Source organism: Dama dama, chromosome 29 (assembly GCF_033118175.1).
Source record: "Dama dama isolate Ldn47 chromosome 29, ASM3311817v1, whole genome shotgun sequence".
Lineage (NCBI taxonomy): Eukaryota > Metazoa > Chordata > Mammalia > Artiodactyla > Cervidae > Dama > Dama dama.
Window position 1 is genome coordinate 17,002,940 of NC_083709.1, and position 22,312 is coordinate 17,025,251.

Sequence of the window (22,312 nt, forward strand, 5' to 3'; positions counted from 1 at the left end):
GCGGGCATGGCAACCCACACCAGTGTTCTTGTTGGGGTTCCCTGATGGCTCAGATGGTAAAGAACCCGCCTGCAACGCGGGGCACATGGGTTTGATCCCAGGGTTGGGACGATCTCCTTAAGAAGGGAACCAGCTACCCACTCCGGTACTCTTGCCTGGAGAATTCCATGGACAGAGGACTACTTAAAAAAAAAATCTTACATATCTGATAGGGACATTCTATTAAAGCTAACAGCCTTTTAAGGCTCTTCTGGGAAGCTTGAGGTTTCGATGCCCCCATCTCTGGCAGTGGTTTCTAGATCAATGAAATAAGGAAAAACTATCCTCTCCACACAAGTAGGGATCGAGGCTTTGATACGCTGCGTCCCGTCCAGGGCGGCCCCAGGGAATTTCGCCAGGCAAGGTGAGGCCCTGAGGGCCGCCTGCAGCCCCCTTCTTCTCTGCAAGGGTCCCAGTGCGCCGGGGATAGGCAGGGGGAACTCAGAACCCCTGCTCCCGGGCCCTGCGATGAGCCGGTGCCTGCAGGGCGCCGGGTCAAAGCAGAACCCCAGCGAAACTGGGCGCGGGAGGCCACGTGACGCTCCAGGGCTTGGGGGGGGGGGCGCGAGCGCGCGCGTGGGTGGTCACGTGGTGAGTCAGCTGGTCACGGGGCGGGGCCCGGCGCTGTACTTAGCGCAGGGGCGGCTGCGGGAAGCTACGGCGGCTGCCCAGGCACCAGCATCAGCGGCTGCCCGGACACTCAGGCTGCAGGCCCAGGCCCTCTGCGGCTGCGGAGCGCGGTGAGTGCGGGCGGGCGACGGGATGAGGAACGTCCCGGGCCGTTGGAAGCGAGGACCCTCGGGGAGTCGCAGCCCAGCGAGCCGAGCGGCATCGCGCCCCCCCCCACCCCGGGACGTGGTTGTGATGAGGAAAGCAAGCTCTGCGCGCGGGCGGCCGGAATGCACTGCCAGTCTGGCCGGGAGGCTCGTGCCCCTTCTCGGGCGCTGTTCGGACCCCGGGCCGGGTCACCCGACCCCACGGTCCGCCGTCTCCAGAGCAGGAGGCGGGGAGTTTGCCGGCGCTCCCGAGGGAGGAGTCTGCGCGGAAGAGCTTGGCCTGGATCCCTGCTAGCTTTCGACCTCAGCCTGGCTCCCCAGCCCTTTGTGAGCTTCTGGTCCTGTTTCCTCAGCAGATCACTGAGTTGATAGTAAATACTATCAACATCTGTCTTACTTGTTTTCTTTTTGTCGATGATTTTCCTGGGCAACTTTCTGCACACCACCATACAATTTCAGGGGCCCCAGAAGACAGAAACTGGAAAACCGGAATCTGGAACTGGGTGGAGCGGGGTGGGAGCCACAGGAAGTTTAAATCCATAGATGGAGGAGAAGCTAAGTAGAGGGGAGGACAGGGAACTTTAGGGCACGGGGTGCCAGCCCCTTCCCTGGGAGTGTGAGGGGAGTGGAATGCCGGCCCCAACCCTGCACTGCTGAGGAAGGGAGTCAGGCTTGGGTCCAGGGTGCTGTGGGAGCGGAGAGGCAGGGCAGAGTCCCTGGGGCATCGCCTGCCCCTCAGCTGATGACTCTGGAGGTCTGGGAGAAGGAGCATTGTAGGGTGACTGTATTTGGGGGTCAGCCAGCCTGTTCTGGTAGATATGAATTGGAGTTGCTTTCTTTATGGGCCTTGGTCAACCCCTTCCCCAGGCAGTGAGGAAGCCAGTGGGCAGGCACAGAGGAAGGAGAGGCCCGTATCCTCTACCTGACTGAGACTCATACCCAGTTGGAGGGGCATGGGGTTCAAAGGGAGACCTAGCACCTTTGGTTATCTTGGAAAAACTGCCCTTCAGGCGTTTTCACTAGGAGTATATCTGCCAATGTACCTTCATCTAGTTGAATCTTTAGGTGATGCAAGGTGATAAGACAAAGAGCCTTAGGGGTGTGTCGGTTTGGTTAAAGGCTACTTTCCTTTTCCTCTCTCATAACGTTGTTAACTTCATGGAAGATTGTTTCCTGTTGGCACTGGTAGTGGTGACCCGTAAGCTTTGTGGAGAAAGAGTTTGGGCTGCCCCACCCTGTGTGGCCTTCCCGAAGAGAGTTGAAGGTGCCCTGGGTTTACTCAGACCTTCTTAGGGGCATCTGTCCTAGAGCTGGGGTACTGCCCAGTGGAAAGGTGCAGATCCCTCATCTGGGGGCGTCACAGGCCCAGGGGGAGGCAACTCGGACCAGACAAGGGCTCTGACTCCAATTACTGCCACAGCGTTAGGACAGCCCTTTTTCTGAACTGGTCAGGTAGTGAGGGTGGAAGCCCTTTGTCTCCAGGAGGCACCTGCCCGTGTGTTGCTGACTCAGCAGCTTTAGCCGAGGCCCTCCTTGTGGACTGGGTTTTTCCCCAGCTGCTGGCCCTGGGAGTTGGGAGTAGGAAGTTGCATGCATTTTAGGGCTTAAGATTTTTTTTGTTACCACTGGTAGTTGCATTTCGGGGTGAAGGAAGAGTGCTTTCAGGTGAACCTTGGAATGTCGGTTGGGTGGTTTTCTTAAATGTGGTGATGAGTTGTGGTTGTGTTGAATATCCCTGTCCTTAGGAGAGAAGGACTGAAATGTTTCAGGATGAAAACACACAATGTCTGCTGTTTGTTTTTGACAGTTTGGCAGAAGGAAAGTATTGGAAATATGAGAGGTTGAACTGTATGAAATGGTAATTTTTGTAGGTCAAGGAGCATTGAGATCAGGCACCTTGATACAGTTCAGTCTTGTGTGTAGGGTGGTCGGGGTTGACAGTAGGTTGGTGGATCTACTTGAGCCACATGCAGATGTGTGTTGGACTCACTGGGTATTAGGAGGCAGTTGTCACTCTGCCCTTGGTCCTGGGTCTTCATTTTTTTAGGTTTACACTCAGTGCCCTGGATCTTCATCTTTCTTGGGTAACACTCAGGGCCCACTCCAGGGCTGCTTAAGCCAGGTGTTTGAGAAATGACTCCTGAGTCCCTCCATGGCTGATATGTTCACCTTCCACCCTAGTTTGGGTAGGCGGGGGATCTAGGGATCAAACACCATTAAATATTTAGACTTCAGTCCCTTTTTAAAGCCCAAGCCTCATCCCCAGCTGCTTTCTGCAGCACCCACAGCTTCCTTGTCTCAGCCTTGTGTGTCTGGGTGGGAAGGAGGGTGGGTGGTGGAGTCAGAGCCTTCCCTCCTGGTCACAGACCCCCTCTGCAGGCAGCAACTTTCAGCTTCTTTTCTGCAAGTCTGTGTCTAGTTCCTAAGGGCCGTTGTAACTCCTATCTGCTTTCTCTCCTCTCTCTCTTTTTTTTTTCTTTTGATGTGGACCATTTTTAAAGTCTTTATTGAATTTGTTACAACATTGTTTCTGTTTTATGCTTTGGCTTTTGGGCCACTTAGGTATGTGGGATCTTAGCTCCCCAACCAACCAAGGATTTCAAATCCCTACCTCCTTGCATTGGAAGGCAAAGTCTTAACGATGGACTGCCAGGGATGTCCCTGCTCTTCTCTTTCTAATTTTCCTGCATGATTTTTTTTAATCCCCTTATTGTTTTTTTAATCCTTGTATCTGTATCAGTTTATGAATAGTGTTATCAAAATGCACATGACTTTAATTATATCGCATGTCTCCTTTTCCACTGGTGTCTATGAAATTGATTTACATTGATACGTACAGATCCAGTTCATTCATTTTAAATGCACAGTGTATTCCTCTCCTGAGGGACAGTTAGGTGGGTTTTGCTTTTTCACTGTCCTCACAAGGCTACAGTATCCTGTCTCTCAGACAGTTGCAAGGGTTTCTCTGGGGGAGAAGCAGAAGTCGGGAAGGTGCTCGGTCCTAAGGTGTGTGCACCATCCATTTTATAGATGTCAGTGCTGTCCACTGAGGTTTTACCAACATATTCTCAGGGCCGTGAGGGTTCTTGTTCCTCATATTTACCAACACTAGGTATTACCAGACTTTAATTTCTGCCCATCTGTTGTGTTTGAAAAGCTGTCCTTGTTTTAATTTGCATGGTTGGGAATTCCAGTTTAATTCTCTGCCCTAGGAAATTGATGATGAGGTTTTTCTATTTTTGTTGTTGATCAGTGGTAATTTGTGGGTTTTAGTATGTTTGTCAACAGCTGAAACTTAAGAAGGTTTCTTTTGATCCTAACCTAGGCATCTGGACTCGTCTTCAATTAGATAATATTCTCTGGTTTTTTTTAACTTTGAGGACACGTGTGGGTTTGGGGTACTGGCAGTCTGAATCTTCTGAGAAAACTGAGGCATCTGCAGGTTTGTGACGTGATGGGGGGGGTTGGATCACCCAGATGATGGTGGAGAAATCTCTGCAATTCCATTTCCTGGCAGTTCTGTCCCTATCCAGGTACACCATCCAGAGCTTGCCATTGGTCTTTTCTCAAGCTCCAGGTCCCCTCACCTGGGAAACAAAAGCCTTAATCAGGACCAGGGGCCCTTTTCCAGCGTTACTATGTTATGAAATGCTGGGTGCTAGGAGGGATGTGCCCGCAGTCTGACTGTGGTTACATGTCTCTTACCTGGCTGGTAAGTCACTCAGTGTGGCCATCAGGATAACCTAGAATTGCCAGCAAGGGTACGGGAAGGAGAATGGGACAAATATCTAGATAGTGAAAGGACTCCGTATAGAGCACAGTGGGAACAGCTATTCTGCCAAGAGACCCAGCGAGGCTGGGCTTCTCCATGACCTCCTGACCTGGAGTTGGGCAAGATGTGTTCATTGGAACAAACAAGTCCCATGGCTTCTGGGCTTGTGTAAGACCTGGGAAGGCGATATCAGCCTAGAGGTTGCTCCAGGGTTGAGGCCTTGTCACACATCCACTGGGAGCCTTCAGCCCCCACCTGTTCTGCATCTACTTAACTCTGCAGATATTTAGGGGGTGCTGTGTTCTGGTGGTTAAGAGCAAGATAAACCATCATTTGGGCTTACCTGGTGGTGCAGTTGTAAAGAATCCACTCGTCAATGCAGAAGACACTGGTTTGTTCCCTGGGTCAGGAAGATCTCCTGGAGAAGGAAATGGCAACCCACTCCAGTATTCTTGCTTGGAGAATCCCATGGACAGAGGAGCCGGGTGGGCTTCAGTCCACGGGGACACAGAATCGTGCACAGTTGAGCGACTGAGCATGCAGGCACACACAAACCATCATTTGAGGAAGATCTTGATCCCCCCCACCGCCCACTGGGGTGTGTTTGAGGACAGAAGGAATTACCCTGGGGAGGGAGGAGTTAACCGGCGTGTGCACAGGGAGATGTGTTCCATGAGGAACTGTCCTCACGTGGCCCCCAGGAAACTGTCTTCCTGGGTGGCTCTAGGGCTGTCTGCTCCGAGCCAGGCAGCACCCTGCTGAGGGGCAAGTGTCTTCTCAGGGCCACGGGGAAGGAAAGCAGGCCCACGTAAGAGAGGTGAGGCCCTTCTGCCGCCTGCTCTTGTACCTGCTGTCTTTCTGTGCCCCCAGTGCCCAGCCAGCAGGGAGATGTCGTCTGGCCTCGAATTAAATTAGGGAGCTGCTGCGTTCCTGCGGGCTGGAGAGGCTTGGAACACTAATTTCGTTTGAATCTTCAAGGATTTCTGAAAGCTTTTATAAAGTAGCCTCAAGGTCCTTGAGAATCTAGGCAGCATGCCCGTGTCAGTAACTGAGACCAAGTGGGGATGGAGTGACCCCTTCAGCATCTCAGAAAGTCAGCGTCTGAATCTGGGAGCAAGCTGGCAAGCAGAAGCTTCTACAGCTTTCCAGAACCTTGCCCAAATGGTCCTGCTTTTCAAAAACACAACATTTTTTGACTGCCAGGGACCTTTCTGGGGGTCCATTTTTTTAGGCCTGTTGGTTAGTGGCTCAGTCGTGTCCAGACTCTTTGCAATGCCATGGACTATAGCCCACCAGGCCCCTCTGTCCATAGGATTTCCCAGGCGAAAATAATGGGTTGGGTTGCCATTTCCTCCTCCAGAGGATCTTCCTAACCCAGGAATCGAACCTGCATCTCCTGCATTGGCGGGTGGATTCTTTAACACTGAGCCACCTGGAAAGCCCTTTTTAGCCCTAGACTAGTATTTTTCTTCTCTTTGTAGGGTATGAGCTGCTGTGACTGATCTTAACACATTATTGACTGGGGAATTTTTGCAGAAACTGATGCCTGTGACCGTAATACATCTTTGGTCTATGGTGTGTTAAGTAATGTTCCATTTGTGGGCACTGCAGCCATACCGTTTTCAGGCACCAGGGGAGAGCAGCTTGAGAAAGCCACACCATGGAACTTGGTGTGAATTAGTCACTCATTCTGGGCAGACAATTGGCAAATGGGGAGCAGAGAGAGTCCCCATGAGTGTCCTAAAGAGTTTAGGGTGGGTGAGGGTGGTGGGATCCCTCTCATGGCTCCTGGATCCCATGGAGCCTGCAGTGATGTGATAGATGCCTTTTCTGGGTCTCACAGCACTTGCTTTTAGGGGCATTCAGCTGCAGGGGGCCTGGTTCTAGGGGCCAGATAACCAGCTTGTGTCTGACTATCTGTCTCTTTAGCGCTGTGAAGATGAAGACTGGCAGCCCTTTTGGCTTGGTTTTTTTTTTTTTTAATGTATTTATTTTTAACTGAAGGATGATCGCTTTACAGTATTGTGCTGGTTTCTGTCAAACATCAGCATGAGTCAGCTGTGGGTTTACCCATGCCCCTTCCCACTTGACCCTCCATCTCACCCTTCTAGGGTGTTAGGGAGCTCCAGTTTGAATTCAAAGCAGCTAAGCGCATTTCCGTTAGAAACCAAGACATCAAACAGAAAGACCACATCAAGGCTGTTATTCAGATTCAAAGAGGAGGGGTCCCCGGTGTCGTTCAGTGCAGTCAGAGCCCCTTTGAAGTCGAGGCGCTTGAGCTGCTCCAGCGTGGAGGTGGCGGTGAGCAGCTGACATCCAGGGGCCACGAAGGGGTGCCTGGCTTTGGTGGGTGCCCTGAAATGGCCCCAGCTTTGAGGTCACAAGTGCTCATGACGAGAGCGAGAAGCAGGAGTAGCTTTTGTGGGAGAGAAAGAAACACAGGCTCTAACGTGGCCCCACTGAATGTTCACAGCCCTCCAAACCTTCCACCTTACCCCTACCTAGAGCCACTCAGCTGCATAAGAAACAGCCTCCGTTTGTAGCTGTTGGCAGAATGTAGGCACTCAATTCTTTTGAGCCGACTGTGAAAGCCAGCTGTCAACAGTATTTGAGTGGCAGCAATGGATAGGGGGCTTCCCTGGTGGCTCAGTGGTAAAGAATCCGCCTGCTAATGGAGGAGACAGGGGTTCGATCCCCGGGTTGGGAAGATCCCCTGGAGAAGGAAATGGCAACCCACTCCAGTATTCTTGCCTGGGAAATCCTGTGGACAGAGAAACCTGGCGGGCTACAGTCCTTTGGTTTACAAAGAGTCAGACATGACTCAGAGACGAAACAACAGCAGTGGATAAGGAGGAACACAGGACCAGATGAAAGACTGGTTGGACGTGCATCCATCTTTTTCTGGATTAGCCGGTGGATTGCAGGTGGCCAGTTTGGAAATTTCAGGTATATACGTCCTGTCTCCTTAGGATTTAGAATCCAGTCTGCAGAGGGCTCTTAACCACATAAGAAACCTGTTTAAAAAATCGAGCTTGGGCTCTTGTCCTAAAGGCCTGTGTTCTATCAGCATTTTTGTGCGCCTCCAACTCCACCAGCTCCCCATTCTCATGGAGGCACCCAGGGCAGAGGGTGCATCTGTAAGCCCTGGGAGGGCTGTTTGCCCAGCTGTTTGCACAGCTGTACTCATAAATAAATGACTCCATACATTTCAACACCAACAAAAATAAAACTAAATTAAAAAATAAATAAAAGATCAGGCTTGGCTGCATGTCCCTGGGATGTCAGGACTCCCGTGTGCAGTCCCTTCCTTCCTGAGTCCCGGTCCCCGGAGCCCACAGCTGGCTGCAGGGAGGTGTGGCGGGCAGCTGTGCTCTCGGGAAGCTGGACACAAAAGTGCTCTGGGGTCTGGAGCCGAAAGACATGAGACAGCCCGTATTTTTAAATGCTAGAGATTAGCTTGGAGAAGGGCCAGAGGGCGTAGAGGAGCCCATGCCCTGGCTTCCCAGGAAGTCAGCTGACCGAGGGCTGGAACTCACATCTGCCCACAGCTGCTCCTGCTCCGTCCACACCCTGACGGGGTCTGGTGACTTGCAGGTGGTGTAATCCTGCATGGGGGCCTCTTCCCTCACCGTAAGGACTTTCTGTTCTTTCTCCCTGGTTTTTAAGGGGGAGAATACCCCCACAGAATGAGAAAAGGGAAATGTTTGCCCGAAAGAGGGGAAGTGAAAACTGACTGTGTTTCGTGCTGAGGCGGTGACCCTGGCTAACAGCACAGCTTGGGCCTCCAGCTGTTTGCGCGTCGTTTGCCCCATGTTCACGATGCCCATGGAGGTCGGCACCCCCAGGAATGCAGTTGCCAGTGCCCTGGACATCGGTCTGTCCCCTTGGGAGGAGAAACTTGACTCCATATTCTCTGGGATCTCAGTAGCTTCCCGACCCTCAGAAAGGGGGGCCCATTGGGAGGTCAGCTGGAGTTAACACCTGTTTTAATTTCGGGCTCTTTGTGATGTGGCAGTAGGTAGGTGGTTTGTGCAAACTGGGCTTGTCTGGCACGGGCTGTGAATGGGGAAAGGAGAGAAGAGAAGAGGGAGGAGGCTTTGTTGCCTTCTGACTGTGGCAGGTACCCTCCTCTCACTCTGGACTTCCACTGGGGAACACGAGTGGTCATTAGCCCCATTTTACAGGTGGTGAGACTGAGGCTCAGTGAAAGCAGGTACACAGTTAGGAAGTAAGTGGAATCCAGGTCTCCGGACTACACGCCTGGAGCTCATCCTTGAACCGCAGCCCAGATGCTGTCATGTGATACTGCAGCCCCAGTGGGCGAGTTGGCGGTGGTTCGTACATTGCTGTAATCCCCAGGTTCACGTGTCTGGTTCTCACTGAGGCCGGGGCTGAGCTGGGAGAACAGTTGCTAGGAGCCATGGGGTAGGACCACAGAGCAGGAAAGCGGGGTGGGGTCCCGGGCTCAGGCTGGGAGCTGCCCGCGTTTCCTGCCACCAGGAAACCAGAGAAATCTTAGGTGTGATCAGGTTGCACGGAAGCACCCCATTCTGCGCATCAGGCAGCCGGCTAAGCCCGCAGGGTTCCTGGGGACACTCCGGTTTGACACACATGGAGCATTCACAAGGATGGCCTCTGGTTTCCTGGGGACCCAGCTGTGTTCCTGGGACCCGGACAGGCTGTGCTGAGGCCGAGGGTGGCCACCCTTCCAGCCACGGTTCTGATGGGCCTGTCGGCCCGGCCTCCAGCTGCAGGGGTGGGTCAGTATGCAGGGGGCACACCTGTCTTCTCAGGGCAGTGTTGAGATGGCAAGTGTAAGTCAGGGCATCGATAGGAGCCCTCCTCGTCTCTGCCCAGAAGCCTTTTTAAAAGAAGCCCTGGAGAGCCCCTGTGTCCCTTCCTGGCACATGCGTGTACAGTGAAATATTTCCTGACAGTTTGGAGGCTCCCTGACTCGGGGTCACGTGAGCAGCAGCCTCCCTATGAGTCACTGAACATGGGAAGGGTAAGCATTTTGAGCGGAAAGTCACTCAGAGGCGGCCTCTGACTGGAAATGCATCTCGGGCCTCCTCAGAACATGTTCTTTCAGTTGGGTGGCTTTCGGTCTTTGGTAGCACCAGTATTATTCTTCCTACAGAAACAAAACTTAGAATATAGCATGTTCACTCAAGAAAAATTAATAGGGAAAAAAAAGAGGGAAGGCTATATAGTGAACATGGGCTTCTTTGGTGGCTCAGTGGTAAAGAATCTACCTGCCAGTGCTGAAGACTTGGGAGCCGTGGGTTTGATCCCTGGGTTGGGAAGATCCCCTGGAGGAGGAAATGGCAACAGATTCAAGTATTCTTGCCTGAAGAGTCCCATGGACAGAGGAGCCTGGCAGGCTGCAGACTGTGAGGTCTCAGCGTTGGACGCGACTGAGCACGCACACATATAGCGAACGTAAGCAGTTCCCTGTGACTTGTGTATGGTTTTCTTGACGTTTTGCATGTAGTGACAGGAATAAACGTGTATGCGGGTTGAGTGCCCACACTTGCCATGACTCACCTGCTCCTTTGCTTTCTTTCACTTACTGTATGTATATATATACATACATGTATACACACACATATATGTTATTGTCAGTACGATATGGTTCACTTCCACAAGTTCATTTCTTAATGGCTGCTTTTGTATTTCATTATTTAACCATTTGCAACTTAACAGTTACTATTATAGATGCTTTTCTTTCTGGTCTTGTGTGAACACCAAGACTGTTTAGTGTACCTGTGTCTTTGCGTTTTGAGGCTTGTGGGATACATTTCAAAAGGTCAGATTGCTGAGTCAAAGGGTGTGTGGACTGAAGAGCTGATAGAGGCTGGGCGGTACCTACTGATGGGTAAGCAGCAGCAGCGCCTGGTTCCCCACCTCTAACCCCACGGAAACTGATCAAACCCTACAGCTCCTGGCAGTGTGGTGGAAGTTAAATACCTCTTTGATGAGCAACTCTAAATATCTATTGGCCCTCTGTAGCTCTTTTTCTGTACATGTACTGTGTATATCCTTTAGCTGTTTTTCTGTTATGCTGTTTCTCTTCTGATTTTGGGTCCTTTGCCTACTAGGGAAGCAAAGCCTTAAGTATGTGTAAGGGCTGTTTTTTGTCTGTCACTTTGCATTTTGTTTTTTTTCTAAAGGGAGGCTTTACTTTCATGTAATCAAACATTTTCCCCTTAAGGGCTCTGTTTGATGTCAGTCTTAGGCCTTCCTCACTCCACTATTATGTTTGTTTGTTTTAATAATCTTAAAGATTATTTTATTTTTGGCTCTGCTGGGTCTTTGCTGTGCACGGGCTTTCTCGTGTTTGGCAGACCGGGGCTGCTGTCTAGGTATGGCACATGGGGTCAGTATTTGCAGCTCCCGGGCTCTAGAGCGAAGGCTCAGTAGTTGTGGCTCACGGGCTTGGTTGCTCTGCGGCATATGGGATCCTCCCAGCTCAGGGATTGCACATGTGTCTCCTGCATTGGCAGGCAGATTCCTTATCCCTGAGCCACCAGGATAGTCCGAATATGACTTTTTTTTAAGTGTGCTTATTTTCTCATACAACTTCTGTGTTTTTATGCAAGATCTTTGTTCCACGTAGCATTTGTGTGTGTGTGTGTGTGTGTGTGTGTAAGAACTTGAGGGTAAAGATTCAGTCTTATTTTTTTTCCTTTTTCTGAATGCACAACCAGTTGTGCAAACCCCATCCACCGAGAGGTAGATGTGCGTTTCCTCCCCTGCCTCCGCCACACATAGCCTGTGCCTCCAAGTGGCCTGTTGTGTTGATGGACCCCTTCCTGAGCTGGCATTACTTGGAGTTCTTCATACCTTTCCACTCCAGGGGTTCAGGCCTCCGTCACTGCTGTTTTCCAGAACTGCCTGGCTAGCCTCACACATGGATTCTTCCCAGTGGCTTGTTACTTAAGCAACAGATAAATTTAGATTTGTTTTGCTTAAATATAATTCACTGTGTGGGAGGCAGCCTGTTCAGTGCTGTGAGCCACCTCATCTTCCTGTTCCACTCACGGCAGCCTGTGACCTGAGGAGGTGACGCAGGGACCAGCTCCTGAGGTTGGGGACAGGAGGGTCCCCAGTGCACACATGCGCGTGCATACACACGCATAGACACACTCACTGAGAGGGCATCTCCCCAGGCCTGGTGGTGCTGTGGCACTTGGATCATATTTCTTGCTTTCATCAGAGCCTCTTGCCTAAGAATGTGACTCAGAGGCCTAGCTAGAACTCGCCTGTCTCCTGAGCTGTAGGCCAGTCCAGGATCCAAGGCCGTAGTGGTAATGGGATGGCTTACCTTCTCAGGAGCCCCGTCTCTGAAGCAGAGTCCTTGTCTGACTGGAAAAACCACAGACAGTTCCAGGAGACCTGTGCCACCGGCCAAACCAGCTCTGGTTCCCAGCTCTGGTTCCCGGCTCTTGAGAAAGGCATGCGGAGCTGGAGGTGGACTTGTGTTTGCTTGTCTGGTGTTCAAAACGTGGCTCGTGAGATATATCTTCAGTTTCATTTTCTCTCTCTGACTGGTCTTCCAGTTGAGACGTGATTGTGGGGAAAGGTGTGTACTCTTTGGGAGCTCAGACTTGAGAAAAGCCCCAAACTTGTTCCAGAAGTGCATGGAGAGGCAGGGGCATCAGGGGCAGTGGACTTGACTTTGCGTGAAGATTTGGTTTCATCTGTTTGTTTGGGATGGACTTGTTGGCACGGCTTGTCGCCTGGGCCCTGGGGTGGGTTCTGACAGACAGCAGGCTGCCTTTGCACCAGCCTCATAGCTCACGAGATGGTTGGTTCACAGACCATGCAGTGACCAGCACCATTTCAGACCGTGAGCCCTTAGCTGGCCCTTCAGCAGCTTTGGAGATTAAGTGACACGGTGTCCTGCCCACGTCAGGGGGCCTTACGCGCGTGGCACAGCCCGCCCTTGGCTCGCTGTCTTGTGTTCCTGGACGGCACGGTCTCTCTTAGCCAGCCAGACAGGAGCAGCAGAGCGCCACAGGCAGTGGCTTCCAAACAAACTTACTGCTCTCAGTTCTGGAGATTGGGAGTCCAAGATCAGGGGCCAGTGTGGTCCACCCTGCCTGGTCAGACTGCCCTGTGTCCTCACATGGAGGAAGAGGCAAGGGAGCTCTGTAGGGTCTTTTTTATAATCGGGGCACTAATCCCACTCATAGGGGTTCCGCCCTCATGACGTCATCATTCCCCCGAAGGCCCCGCCTCCTGACACCATCACCTTCTGGGGTAGGATTGCTGCTTGAATTTGTGGGTGGGGGACGCACATTCAGTCCATCGTGCAGTCCTGTGTGCTGTGGGCACAGGCTGGGACTCTGAGACAAGGCATGAGAGCCCGCGGGTGCCGGGGTCCCTGCAGGCACTCTGCCGACAGCCTGGCTCCAGAAGGGGAAGCCGAGGAGCATGAGGGGGCAGGCGGCGAAGAGAGGATGGGACGAGGCCCCCAGAACAGCACATCCTGAGGTGACGCCTGGTGTGTGTCAAGCCCTTGAACCGAACGAAGAAACATACTGATGTCTTGTGTCCTTTCCTCTCCAGGTGAATCTCTAATCCAGTTTCCAAAATGTGGCAGCTCTTGGCCACCCTCAGCTGCCTGCTGGTGCTGACCAGTGCCCGGAGCAATGTGCATTTCCCTCCTCTGTCCGATGAGCTGGTCAACTTTGTTAACAAGCAAAACACCACTTGGAAGGTAGGCTGGGGGCCCCTTTTGTGCGTTCTGACTCCTGAGGGAGGGGCTGCAGCTGTGGCCCACGGGCTGGTGTGTCCTGGACAGTTGATCTGATTCATGGTCCTGGCTTGCTTAGGCCCAGCCCACTGCCCTGGCCCTTCCGTGTGTGTGTGTGTGTGTCAGTGAGAGTACGGGCAGGTGCATGGGGGGTAAACCAGCCCGTGGAGTTCACAGCTGGGCTGATGCTGAGAGCCCACCGTGATTAGGGTGCTAACGTGGCCAGGTTCTGGTGGGGGTCCTTTCCAGGTGGCAAGTGGTGACTTCTTGTGTCCTTACCTGGCCTGAGGGGCAAGCTTGATCTCTGGGGTCTCCTTACAGAAGGGCACTAGTCCCATTCTTTAGGGCTGCACCCTCATGACCTGACCATCTCTAAAGGCCCCCACTGTGTAACAGCATCACGGTGGGGTTAGGTTTCAGCATGAACTGGGGGGGAGACTCCATTCTGTAGCAGTGCCCCAGCACCCTTGCTCTCTGGGGTTGAGGGGCCCCCTGGCCTTGTCAGGCCCTGTGTGGGTGGTGTGCACATTCCACACCCCCAGCCCCCCAGGTTGGTGGGTGACTGCTCTGGGTGGGGCTCTTTTCCAGGCCGGACACAACTTCTACAACGTGGACCTGAGCTATGTGAAGAAGCTGTGTGGCACCATCCTGGGCGGGCCCAAGCTGCCCCAGAGGTGGGTACCCGCTCCCGGGTGGGGCACCCGGCTGCACCAGCACCACTGCCGTGTGAGCAAGATTCTGCCTGGCACAGGGGAAAGGGGGAGACAGGAAGGCTTCCCTGGCATCCAGAGGCCTCACCCGCCCTGCCCCGCCCCCCCCACCAGGCTGCAGGGACCCTGCCAGAGGTGCAGGGCCAGCTCCCAGCACCAGAGTTTCCTCCTCTGCTTCTCGGGTGTCCCAGCTGCAGAGGGAGAGGCCCCAGGTCTGAATGGTCTTGAATAAGGAAAATCTGAAAACAGCCATGTGATCTGCCATTAATGTTTTATTTTTCTTCATTTTATCATTAATGTTGCATTTTTCACGTAGATACTTCCCTTGAAGGAAGCATTAGAAAAGTCTGTGAGGCTGGGATAGTTAAGTGATGGGACCATTACACAGTTGTGAAGATGTTTAAAAAAAGATGAACATCTGGCAGATGTTTGATTCGGGGAAGCATGGGGAAAGCAAGAGATGTAATTATCTGGACCCTGAGGTTAAAACTCTTAAAAAATAAGCATAAAATAAGTTTAGGCAGAAGTATACAGAATGGTAAGTTATTTGGAGGAATAGAACCCAGTTTTGTTTTTATCAAGCTCCAAGTGGGAAGTTCCCTGGCAGTGCAGAGGTTAGGACTCCATGCTATCACTGCTGAGGGCATGATTTTAATTCCTGGTTGGGGAACCAGCATCCTGCATGCTGCTTGGCGCAGCAAAAAAAAAAAAAAATTCTAATGAAATTCCAAGGGGACATCCTTGCACATGGTCCTTGCACATGGCCTCCTCTGCACATCGTCATGCCTCTCCCTGCAAATGACAGCTGAGGCCACAGGGGTTGGGGGCGCGGACTATAGGGTGACGGCTTGTGATGGAGACCTTTCTTTTTTCAGAGATGCATTTGCTGCGGATATGGTTCTGCCTGAAAGCTTCGATGCCCGAGAACAGTGGCCAAACTGCCCGACCATCAAAGAGATCAGAGACCAGGGATCCTGTGGCTCCTGCTGGGTGAGGCCCTGCTGGCCAGAAGGGAGGGTTGAGGCGAGGGGCTGGGTAAGGGCGGGATCAACCAGGGATCTAAGGTTAGACAGGTTGAGTTTAGGCAAGTCACATAAACTTCTCGAGGCTCAGTCTCCCCTAGTGTAAAAGACAGACCCCTGGCGGTTGTGAATCACTGCAGGACCAGGTGGAAGAATTGACAGGCAGAGTGTCCTGTACAAGGCATGTCCCACATATGGGTTGTGAAGCAGTTTTGATTTCTGTTGAACAGTCTGTCCTGGGCCATCAGCAGACACCATTAGCTTTGACCCCTGCTCTGCCTAGCTACAGTCCAAGGTCGCACAGAGTTGGACACGACTGAAGCGACTTGGCATGCCCGCACTGCTTCATGAAGTAGCAGTGCATCTGTACCAGTGAGCTGTCTTGACTGTGTTTGTGTGGGTAAAATACGTGATATAAAAGTAACTATCTTAGTCATTCATGTGGCAGCCAGTGGCACTGGGTTCATTCCCATTGCTGTGCAACCATCACCACCTGCGTCCACAGAACCCGTCACCTTGGAGGGCTGAGACTCCATCCCCACAAAACACAAACTCCTGCTCGCCTCCACCAGTCCCCAGCGACCACTCTTCTACTTTCTGTCTCTCGTGACTTTTTTTTGTTTCTTTTAATTTTTGTTGGAGTGATGGCTCAGACAATAAAGAATCTGCCTGCAGTGTGGGAGAGCCAGGTTTGATCCCTGGGTCGGGAAGCTCCACTGGAGAAGGGAATGGCTACCCACACCAGTATTCTTGCCTAGAGAATCCCAGGATAGAGGAGCCTGGTGGGCTACAGTCTGTGGGGTCACAAGCAGTTGGACACGACTGAACACACATATACGTAATTGCTTTACAATACTGTGTTGCTTTCTCTTGTGCAGCAAAGTGAATCAGCTACATACATCCCCTGATTTTTTGATTTCCTTCTGATTTCGGTCACCACAGAGCCCTTAGTAAAGTTCCCTGTACTATGATTTTTCTGTTTTGTTTTTTTTTTAAATCAGCAAATCAGTTGATTACAGGGTGAGTCACAGGGTAGGATCAGGATGGGAGATGTGAGTGGGGACAAGAGTCCGGAACCATTTGCAGCTGTACTCCACACCGCTGAGGAGCCTCTGCATTTTTATAGCTAATCTAGGGTATGGGAAGGGGTAGTTAGGAGCTTGAAAATGGGAAGTACATTCTTAAGTCAAGATTCATGAATGGGTAACTAGGCATTATGTCAGTCAAGCCTTTCATCATTGTTTGGGGACTAACAGAACATAGAGGCTACATGGTCCTAATGATTATGAAACAAAGTGTTAAATACTAAAGCCTTTGATGACGTAGAAGTGATTTCACTGCATCATGCAGTCAAGGTATATCAGCAAAAGGACGGGAGAAGCTCTACGGGCCCAACGTGGCATCATTTATGTCAACAGTCATACACTCCACCCCTGACTTTGTTATTTTGGGTGGGGGAGCTCTTATAATACTAACTAGTCTGGGTGTCTCATATAAGTGGAATCATAACAGTATTTGTCCTTTGTGCAAGCTATACTTTTATGTTAAAAATCCCAAAACTGCCATGTTTCAGAAATAAACCAAATGCCCAGGTAGAGGTCTGGGGTGAACTGGTCTCTTGCTTTAAAGCCCAGCTTGAGCCCCGGGACCCCCAGCTGCCTTGAGAGAAACCAGCCACCAGGAGGCCCGAGGTGTCAGCTGTGGCCTCCTGGGTGCGGGCTGGAGGGACCGCAGCGTGGAGCGGGACTCACCTCGTGGGGCTTGTTCCTGCAGGCGTTCGGGGCTGTGGAAGCCATTTCTGACCGGATCTGCATCCACAGCAATGGGCGTGTTAACGTGGAGGTGTCTGCTGAGGACATGCTGACCTGCTGTGGTCTCGAGTGTGGAGAAGGGTGAGTCGGAGCCCCTGGGAGCTGCCCCAGGAGACCTGTGGGTGGACTGGACCGGAGGGCTCCCTGTAGGGGGCAGGCGTGATACTCCCTCGGGCAGGACGATGTCTCCACTGAGACACATTGGGGCCCCCGGGCATCTGGAAGCAGGCCCTGGGAGATACTGCTTTTAGGAGGCTCCTGAAACCAGGCTGGCCCCCCACAGGGCTGGACTGGGGGTTGGTCGGGGGGGAAAACAGATGTTCCTGGTTTAGTTTCTGGGTTTTATTCTGCTTCTTCTCCTTTCCTGTTCCTTGGGGAACAGCTTGGGGCCTGTCTTCTCTGTAATTGAGGTTGATGGGTTCCCAGATAAGCCACATTAGGAACACAGCTCCCTGTTTTCCGCCAGTTCTGGCCTTGGTTTGGTTCTCAGATGTGGCTGCAGATGAGAAAAATCTGGGGTTGAAAAGAAAGTAAAAAGGGAGTGCCTAGGTCTCAGCCCACAGCAGTGAAATCCCTAGAACTGGTATTTGTAACATAGCCCAGGGATTCCCATGTGCTGCCCTTTGAGAACCCCTGTCCAGACAGAAGAGACAGCCTCCTGGTGAGCACTTGATTATGAAAGTACTTCTGATTGTGAAAGTACTTGGTGGGCAGGCCTGGGAGATTCCCGGCAGGAAGTGACCATCAGGAGAAGAGTTGGGGACTTTTGGGGATCTGGGAGAACCGATGGGCCAGTTGCTGAAGGCGGTGATGGGTGCACTGGGTGGTGGTCTGGGAGCAGCCAGGACAACTCTCACACTGTTTAATGAGTGGCTCTTTTCTCAGCTGTAATGGCGGTTTCCCCTCTGGAGCCTGGAACTTCTGGACAAAGAAAGGCTTAGTGTCTGGGGGCCTCTATAACTCCCATGTAGGTGAGTGTCTGCCTTTAGCTCCCATCCAGCCAGATGGATTTTATAAGCAGGAATAATAGTGGTCTCATTTTCCCCTATAAAGTGAAGATCAGGGTTGAGGGTACATTGAACGCTGGGCTGAAAACTCAGGTAGAAGACAGGGCAGCCCTGTGTACACAGAGGCAGCAACTGGAAGAGGACAGTGTTGGCGCCACAGACTCTGGGTGACTTCTGTGCTCATGAGCTTGCGCCCTGATTCTTCTCTCGGGCCTCTGAGGGGCTTCCTGCTGACGCCCACCTTTCTCCTTGGCCCCTCAGGCTGCAGACCGTACTCCATCCCTCCTTGTGAGCACCACGTGAATGGCTCCCGGCCCCCATGCACCGGTGAGGGGGACACCCCCAAGTGCAGCAAGACCTGTGAGCCCGGCTACAGCACGTCCTACAAAGAAGACAAGCATTTTGGTAAGCGGGGTGGGCGATCCCCGGCCCTGGGCCCAGGGAAGCTGAGGGGAGGAGGCCAGGGCGCTGGAGTCACAGGTCAGGAGAAGCGCTGCGGTTAATGCCTCTGATGGGAGGGAGCAGCACACTGTTCTCTGCGCGTCTCCACCCTGGCGCCCGTGGGATTGGAGCCTTAGACCCTCAGACTCGGAAGGAAGAGACCAAACCCCTCAGTCATGGGGAGTAATCTGGCCTAGGAGCCTTCTGCTCCTTGCCTGCGAGCCTTCTGCTCCTTGCCTGCTTCTAGGGCCTCATGCTTACTGCGCACGCACACGCAGGCACGCACACGCACGCACGCACACGCACGCACGCACGCACGCACACGGCAAGGTCCCGCCTGCTGCGTCCCCACGAATCGGGAGGTGGCTGGCCCCCTGCAGGAGGCCCCCTGCACCCACTCGGCTGGTTTCTTCGCAGGATGCAGTTCCTACAGCGTCTCCAGCAGCGAGAAGGAGATCATGGCAGAGATCTACAAGAATGGCCCAGTCGAGGGGGCCTTCTCTGTGTACTCGGACTTCCTGCTGTACAAGTCTGGTGTGCATCCCCCTGACCCCACCGACGGCCCCCGGGGAGGGACGTGTGGGTTCCTGGCTGGCAGGACGTCCCGGATGGGCGCCGGGCCTCCAGCAGCGCCGCCCGCCGCTGCCCACTCTCTCGGCCCCTCGCCCGCCCTGTCCATGGCCAACTCCTGCTCCTCCCAAGCGTCCCCTCCTTTCTGCTCCTTCTGGAGCCGCCGGCCCCATCTCTCCACCTCCATCCCTTCCCCATCACGTCCGCAAGTAACTGTAGGTTTCCCGTTCTGCACCAAGTGACCTCCTCCGTCGTCTTTGTCTTGATAAAGTCTTAGCCTTGTGCCCGCCCCCAGTGGGTGAGGAAACGGGGAGCACCTTCCTATGAGGACTCAAAGGGGGACGGGGGCAGGATGGTCCCCGCCCAAGAGCTGTCTTAGAAATCCCCCAGCCCAGACAAACGGTCTGTGCTGAGGACTTCTGTCTCATTTCGTATTCTGCTTGTTCAAAAACTCAAAGCTCTCCAGTCATTTAAAAAAAAAAAAAAGACCAAGTTGCCTGGCGAGAAAAAAATTATGAACCTGGCAGTTCTTAACTTCCACCAACGTTGTATAAGAGAACACATTTCCGATTGGACAGTCATTCATCAGTAACCTGGTGGTCCTCTGAGCACCTCAGCGGGTGTCTCTTCCCGTCAGTCAGCCTTGCAGCTGCCAGCCCAGTCCTCTCCCATGGCGCCCAGCCTGCACGGTGTGCCCCAGAGTAGCACTTTAAAACTCTTAAGCCACAGAATGCCTTTGACAAGTCATTGCAGGGAGTCCCAGTATGGAAAACAAATGATCGTTGATGTTTTAATGTATCAGAATTTCTAACTTAAGAGGCAGGCAACAAGCACATTGCATTGCACTCCATCTTAGTATTTATCCCCCGTGTTTGAGTGTGCTGGGCTTTCAAAAATACATTTAAATAATTCCCGGATGTTACGGGACTCCCTGGAGTCTTCCCATGGAACACCCAGGGCTTTCCTTTGGCTGTCCTTTCCTCTGGCTCCATCTGTCCTGTGTGGAGTTGGCCAGCTGAGCGGCTGGGCTGCTTTGGGAGACCAGCGGTGCCCAGGCTGAGTCTGAAGGGCCTTGTCGTCCCCCAGGGGTGTACCAGCACGTCACGGGAGAGATGATGGGAGGCCACGCCATCCGCATTCTGGGCTGGGGAGTGGAGGATGGCACCCCCTACTGGCTGGTCGGCAACTCCTGGAACACTGATTGGGGTGACAATGGTGAGCACAGTCCCTGCTCAGAGGGCACCCAAGCCAGGGCACAGTGGGCATCGTGTCCACCCGCTGTGCTGGGGAGCTGGGGTTTCCACTTGCCACAAGGGCAGCCTCTGATCCCAAGAAGGGGTGTGGGTGGGGGCATGGCCTCGAGCCACATGTGCTCGTCCTGGTTCCTCAGGGCAACAGGTGCAGGGGGCGGGGGGCCATACCGTCCAGAAGTCTGATACAGGGCTGGGTTGGAGGGTACGTGGAAGCCCACCGAGCACCTTGTGTCCCAGTTGGTGACAGCTTTGGGGCTGGTTTGTGACTTCCACTCCCCCATCTTTCAGAGGCGGGTCTGTGGCTTCCCAGGTGGTTCAGTGGTAAAGAATTCGCCTGCTGGTGCAGGAGATACAGAAGATGTGGGTTGGATCCCTGGGTCGGGAAGATCCCTTGGAGAAGGGAATGACAACCCACTCCAGTATTCTTGCCTGGGAAATCTCATGCACAGATGAGCCTGGCAGGCTATAGTCCATGGGATCACAAAGAATCAGACACGACTGAGCATGCACGCTGGCTATGTTGGCAAAGGTCAGAATCCAAGCAGACTAAATGGGTCTTACTTCTGCTCTCCAGGCTTCTTCAAAATCCTCAGAGGACAGGATCACTGTGGAATCGAGTCGGAAATCGTGGCTGGAATGCCGTGTACTCATCGGTACTAGAAGATCTGATCTGCGTGGGGGCCTGTTTGCTGGCCCAGGGCCAGTTTTCCCCTAAATACGGCCACTTAGACTGGGGATGAGGTGGGGGGTGGGGTAGGGATGTCTTTTATTTTTTGAGTTATGATAATATATAAGGGTTTTTAGACAGGGTCTGAAGAAGACTGGGTTGGGCCAAGCTGCGTGTCTGCCATCGGGTCTGTCTTCCAAGGACACACAGCCAGGCCTGCCCAGGGACAGACTGCTGCCCCAACACGAACGTGTAGACACAAAAGCCGCTGCCGAAGCAGAGCGAACCTTTCCCTGTAGACGAGCTGTGTAGTGCCTGCTACCCCTGCTTCTGCCCTGACCACTTCTACACTGCCCCCTGCCCCCAACCCCCCACCCAGCCCCGCCTCTGCATCACCAGGGAGCAAGACCTTAAAGGGTTTGTAGATTTCTGAGAGTGGAAAGCAGAGTTCCTAGTTAGATCCCTGCACAAGCAGGCAGCTTTCTAGATCTGGAATAGGCTGAGAAGAGACGGTGGGGAAGCCCTTTGGAGAAAGCCCTGTTCTGCCAGGTCCCCTGCATCTGTCGAGCTTTGCAGCATGGCTCACCCTCTCTCGTCCCGTCCTTGCTGTGACCCTCTAAGTTTTGTTTTTGTGCACCTTGGCTAATCATGTGAGTGAGAGTCTACTGCTTGGAAGAGCTGTGCTACTTGTACGGATTGTCTCCTTCAAACTAGGCGGTTGTGACTTGACTGACCTTACTGCCCTCTAATCCACAGTGAAACTAGTTTGGCAGGAAGCCAACTTTTACCTTTTACAATCACTGCTTCACCCTGTTAAATACAAGGGATGGCTGCCAATAAAAAGCCTCTCCTTCAGTGTGAAGTCTGTGTTCTGGTGGCATCTCCAAGATTGTGTGTCACTGTCTGGACTTCGAGCTGCTGTCTCTCCTTATCCCCCAGAAAGAATCATGTTCCCATGGATCTGAGTGCCCTCGAACCTCTAACCAGGGATGTCTTGCCTCAGTTGAGTGGAACAAAATAAATACCTAATTTTAACTACATTGCTGCTGCTGTACTTTCAAACCATGGTGCCTCATCTCTTATTTTCCTGTCATTCTCATCAACCCTTTTCTGTTGATTAAGCAGCTCTGTCCCTGTTATGTTAAGGTAAGAACTCTTACCTCTTTTTTAGCAACCATACACCAGCAGTGACCTGAGGAGTCCTGCAGGCATGGTGTATTGGTGGTATAACCAGTCCTAGAAGGACTGGGGCCCTCCAGCGTTGGATCTGGGTGAGAGCAGAGTCAATCTGTGGTTTTATGAGCTCCTGGTCTCTTGGATTTACATTACTGGTTAAGAATTACTTATTTCTGGGAGTTCCCTGGTGGCCCAGTGACTAAGACTGCGTTCCCAATGCAGGGGGCCGATTCAGTCCCTGGTCAGGGAACTAGATCCCACATGCTGCAACTAAGATCCAGTGCAGCCAAATAAATTTTTTTGAAAATTA

General features: G+C 52.6%; 1 protein-coding gene across 2 annotated transcripts; it reads left to right on the forward strand.

Annotated features, from left to right (window-relative positions):
* Positions 1 to 640: 640 nt before the first annotated feature.
* CTSB (cathepsin B) lies at positions 641 to 22,312 on the forward strand. 2 transcript variants are annotated; one of them, XM_061132786.1, is made up of 10 exons: positions 641 to 779; positions 13,159 to 13,309; positions 13,934 to 14,019; positions 14,931 to 15,045; positions 16,851 to 16,969; positions 17,774 to 17,859; positions 18,157 to 18,300; positions 18,754 to 18,870; positions 19,993 to 20,121; positions 20,734 to 22,312. In XM_061132786.1, exons 2-10 carry the CDS (start codon positions 13,184 to 13,186, stop codon positions 20,817 to 20,819), a joined length of 1,008 nt encoding a protein of 335 aa, XP_060988769.1. In that variant the 5' UTR covers positions 641 to 779; positions 13,159 to 13,183; the 3' UTR covers positions 20,820 to 22,312. The 2 variants fall into 2 exon arrangements, with proteins under 2 accessions (XP_060988769.1, XP_060988770.1); XM_061132787.1 differs by lacking the exons at positions 641 to 779; positions 13,159 to 13,309; positions 13,934 to 14,019; positions 16,851 to 16,969 and having other exon boundaries at positions 14,972 to 15,045.

Bases quoted from the DNA above. Each gene is read 5' to 3' on its own strand.
- CTSB (XM_061132786.1), top strand. From the start codon at position 13,184: ATGTGGCAGCTCTTGGCCACCCTCAGCTGCCTGCTGGTGCTGACCAGT. The intron at 17,860-18,156 runs GTGAGTGTCTGC...TTGGCCCCTCAG, and splicing joins CCTCTATAACTCCCATGTAG to GCTGCAGACCGTACTCCATC. The intron at 18,871-19,992 runs GTGTGCATCCCC...GTCGTCCCCCAG, and splicing joins CTTCCTGCTGTACAAGTCTG to GGGTGTACCAGCACGTCACG.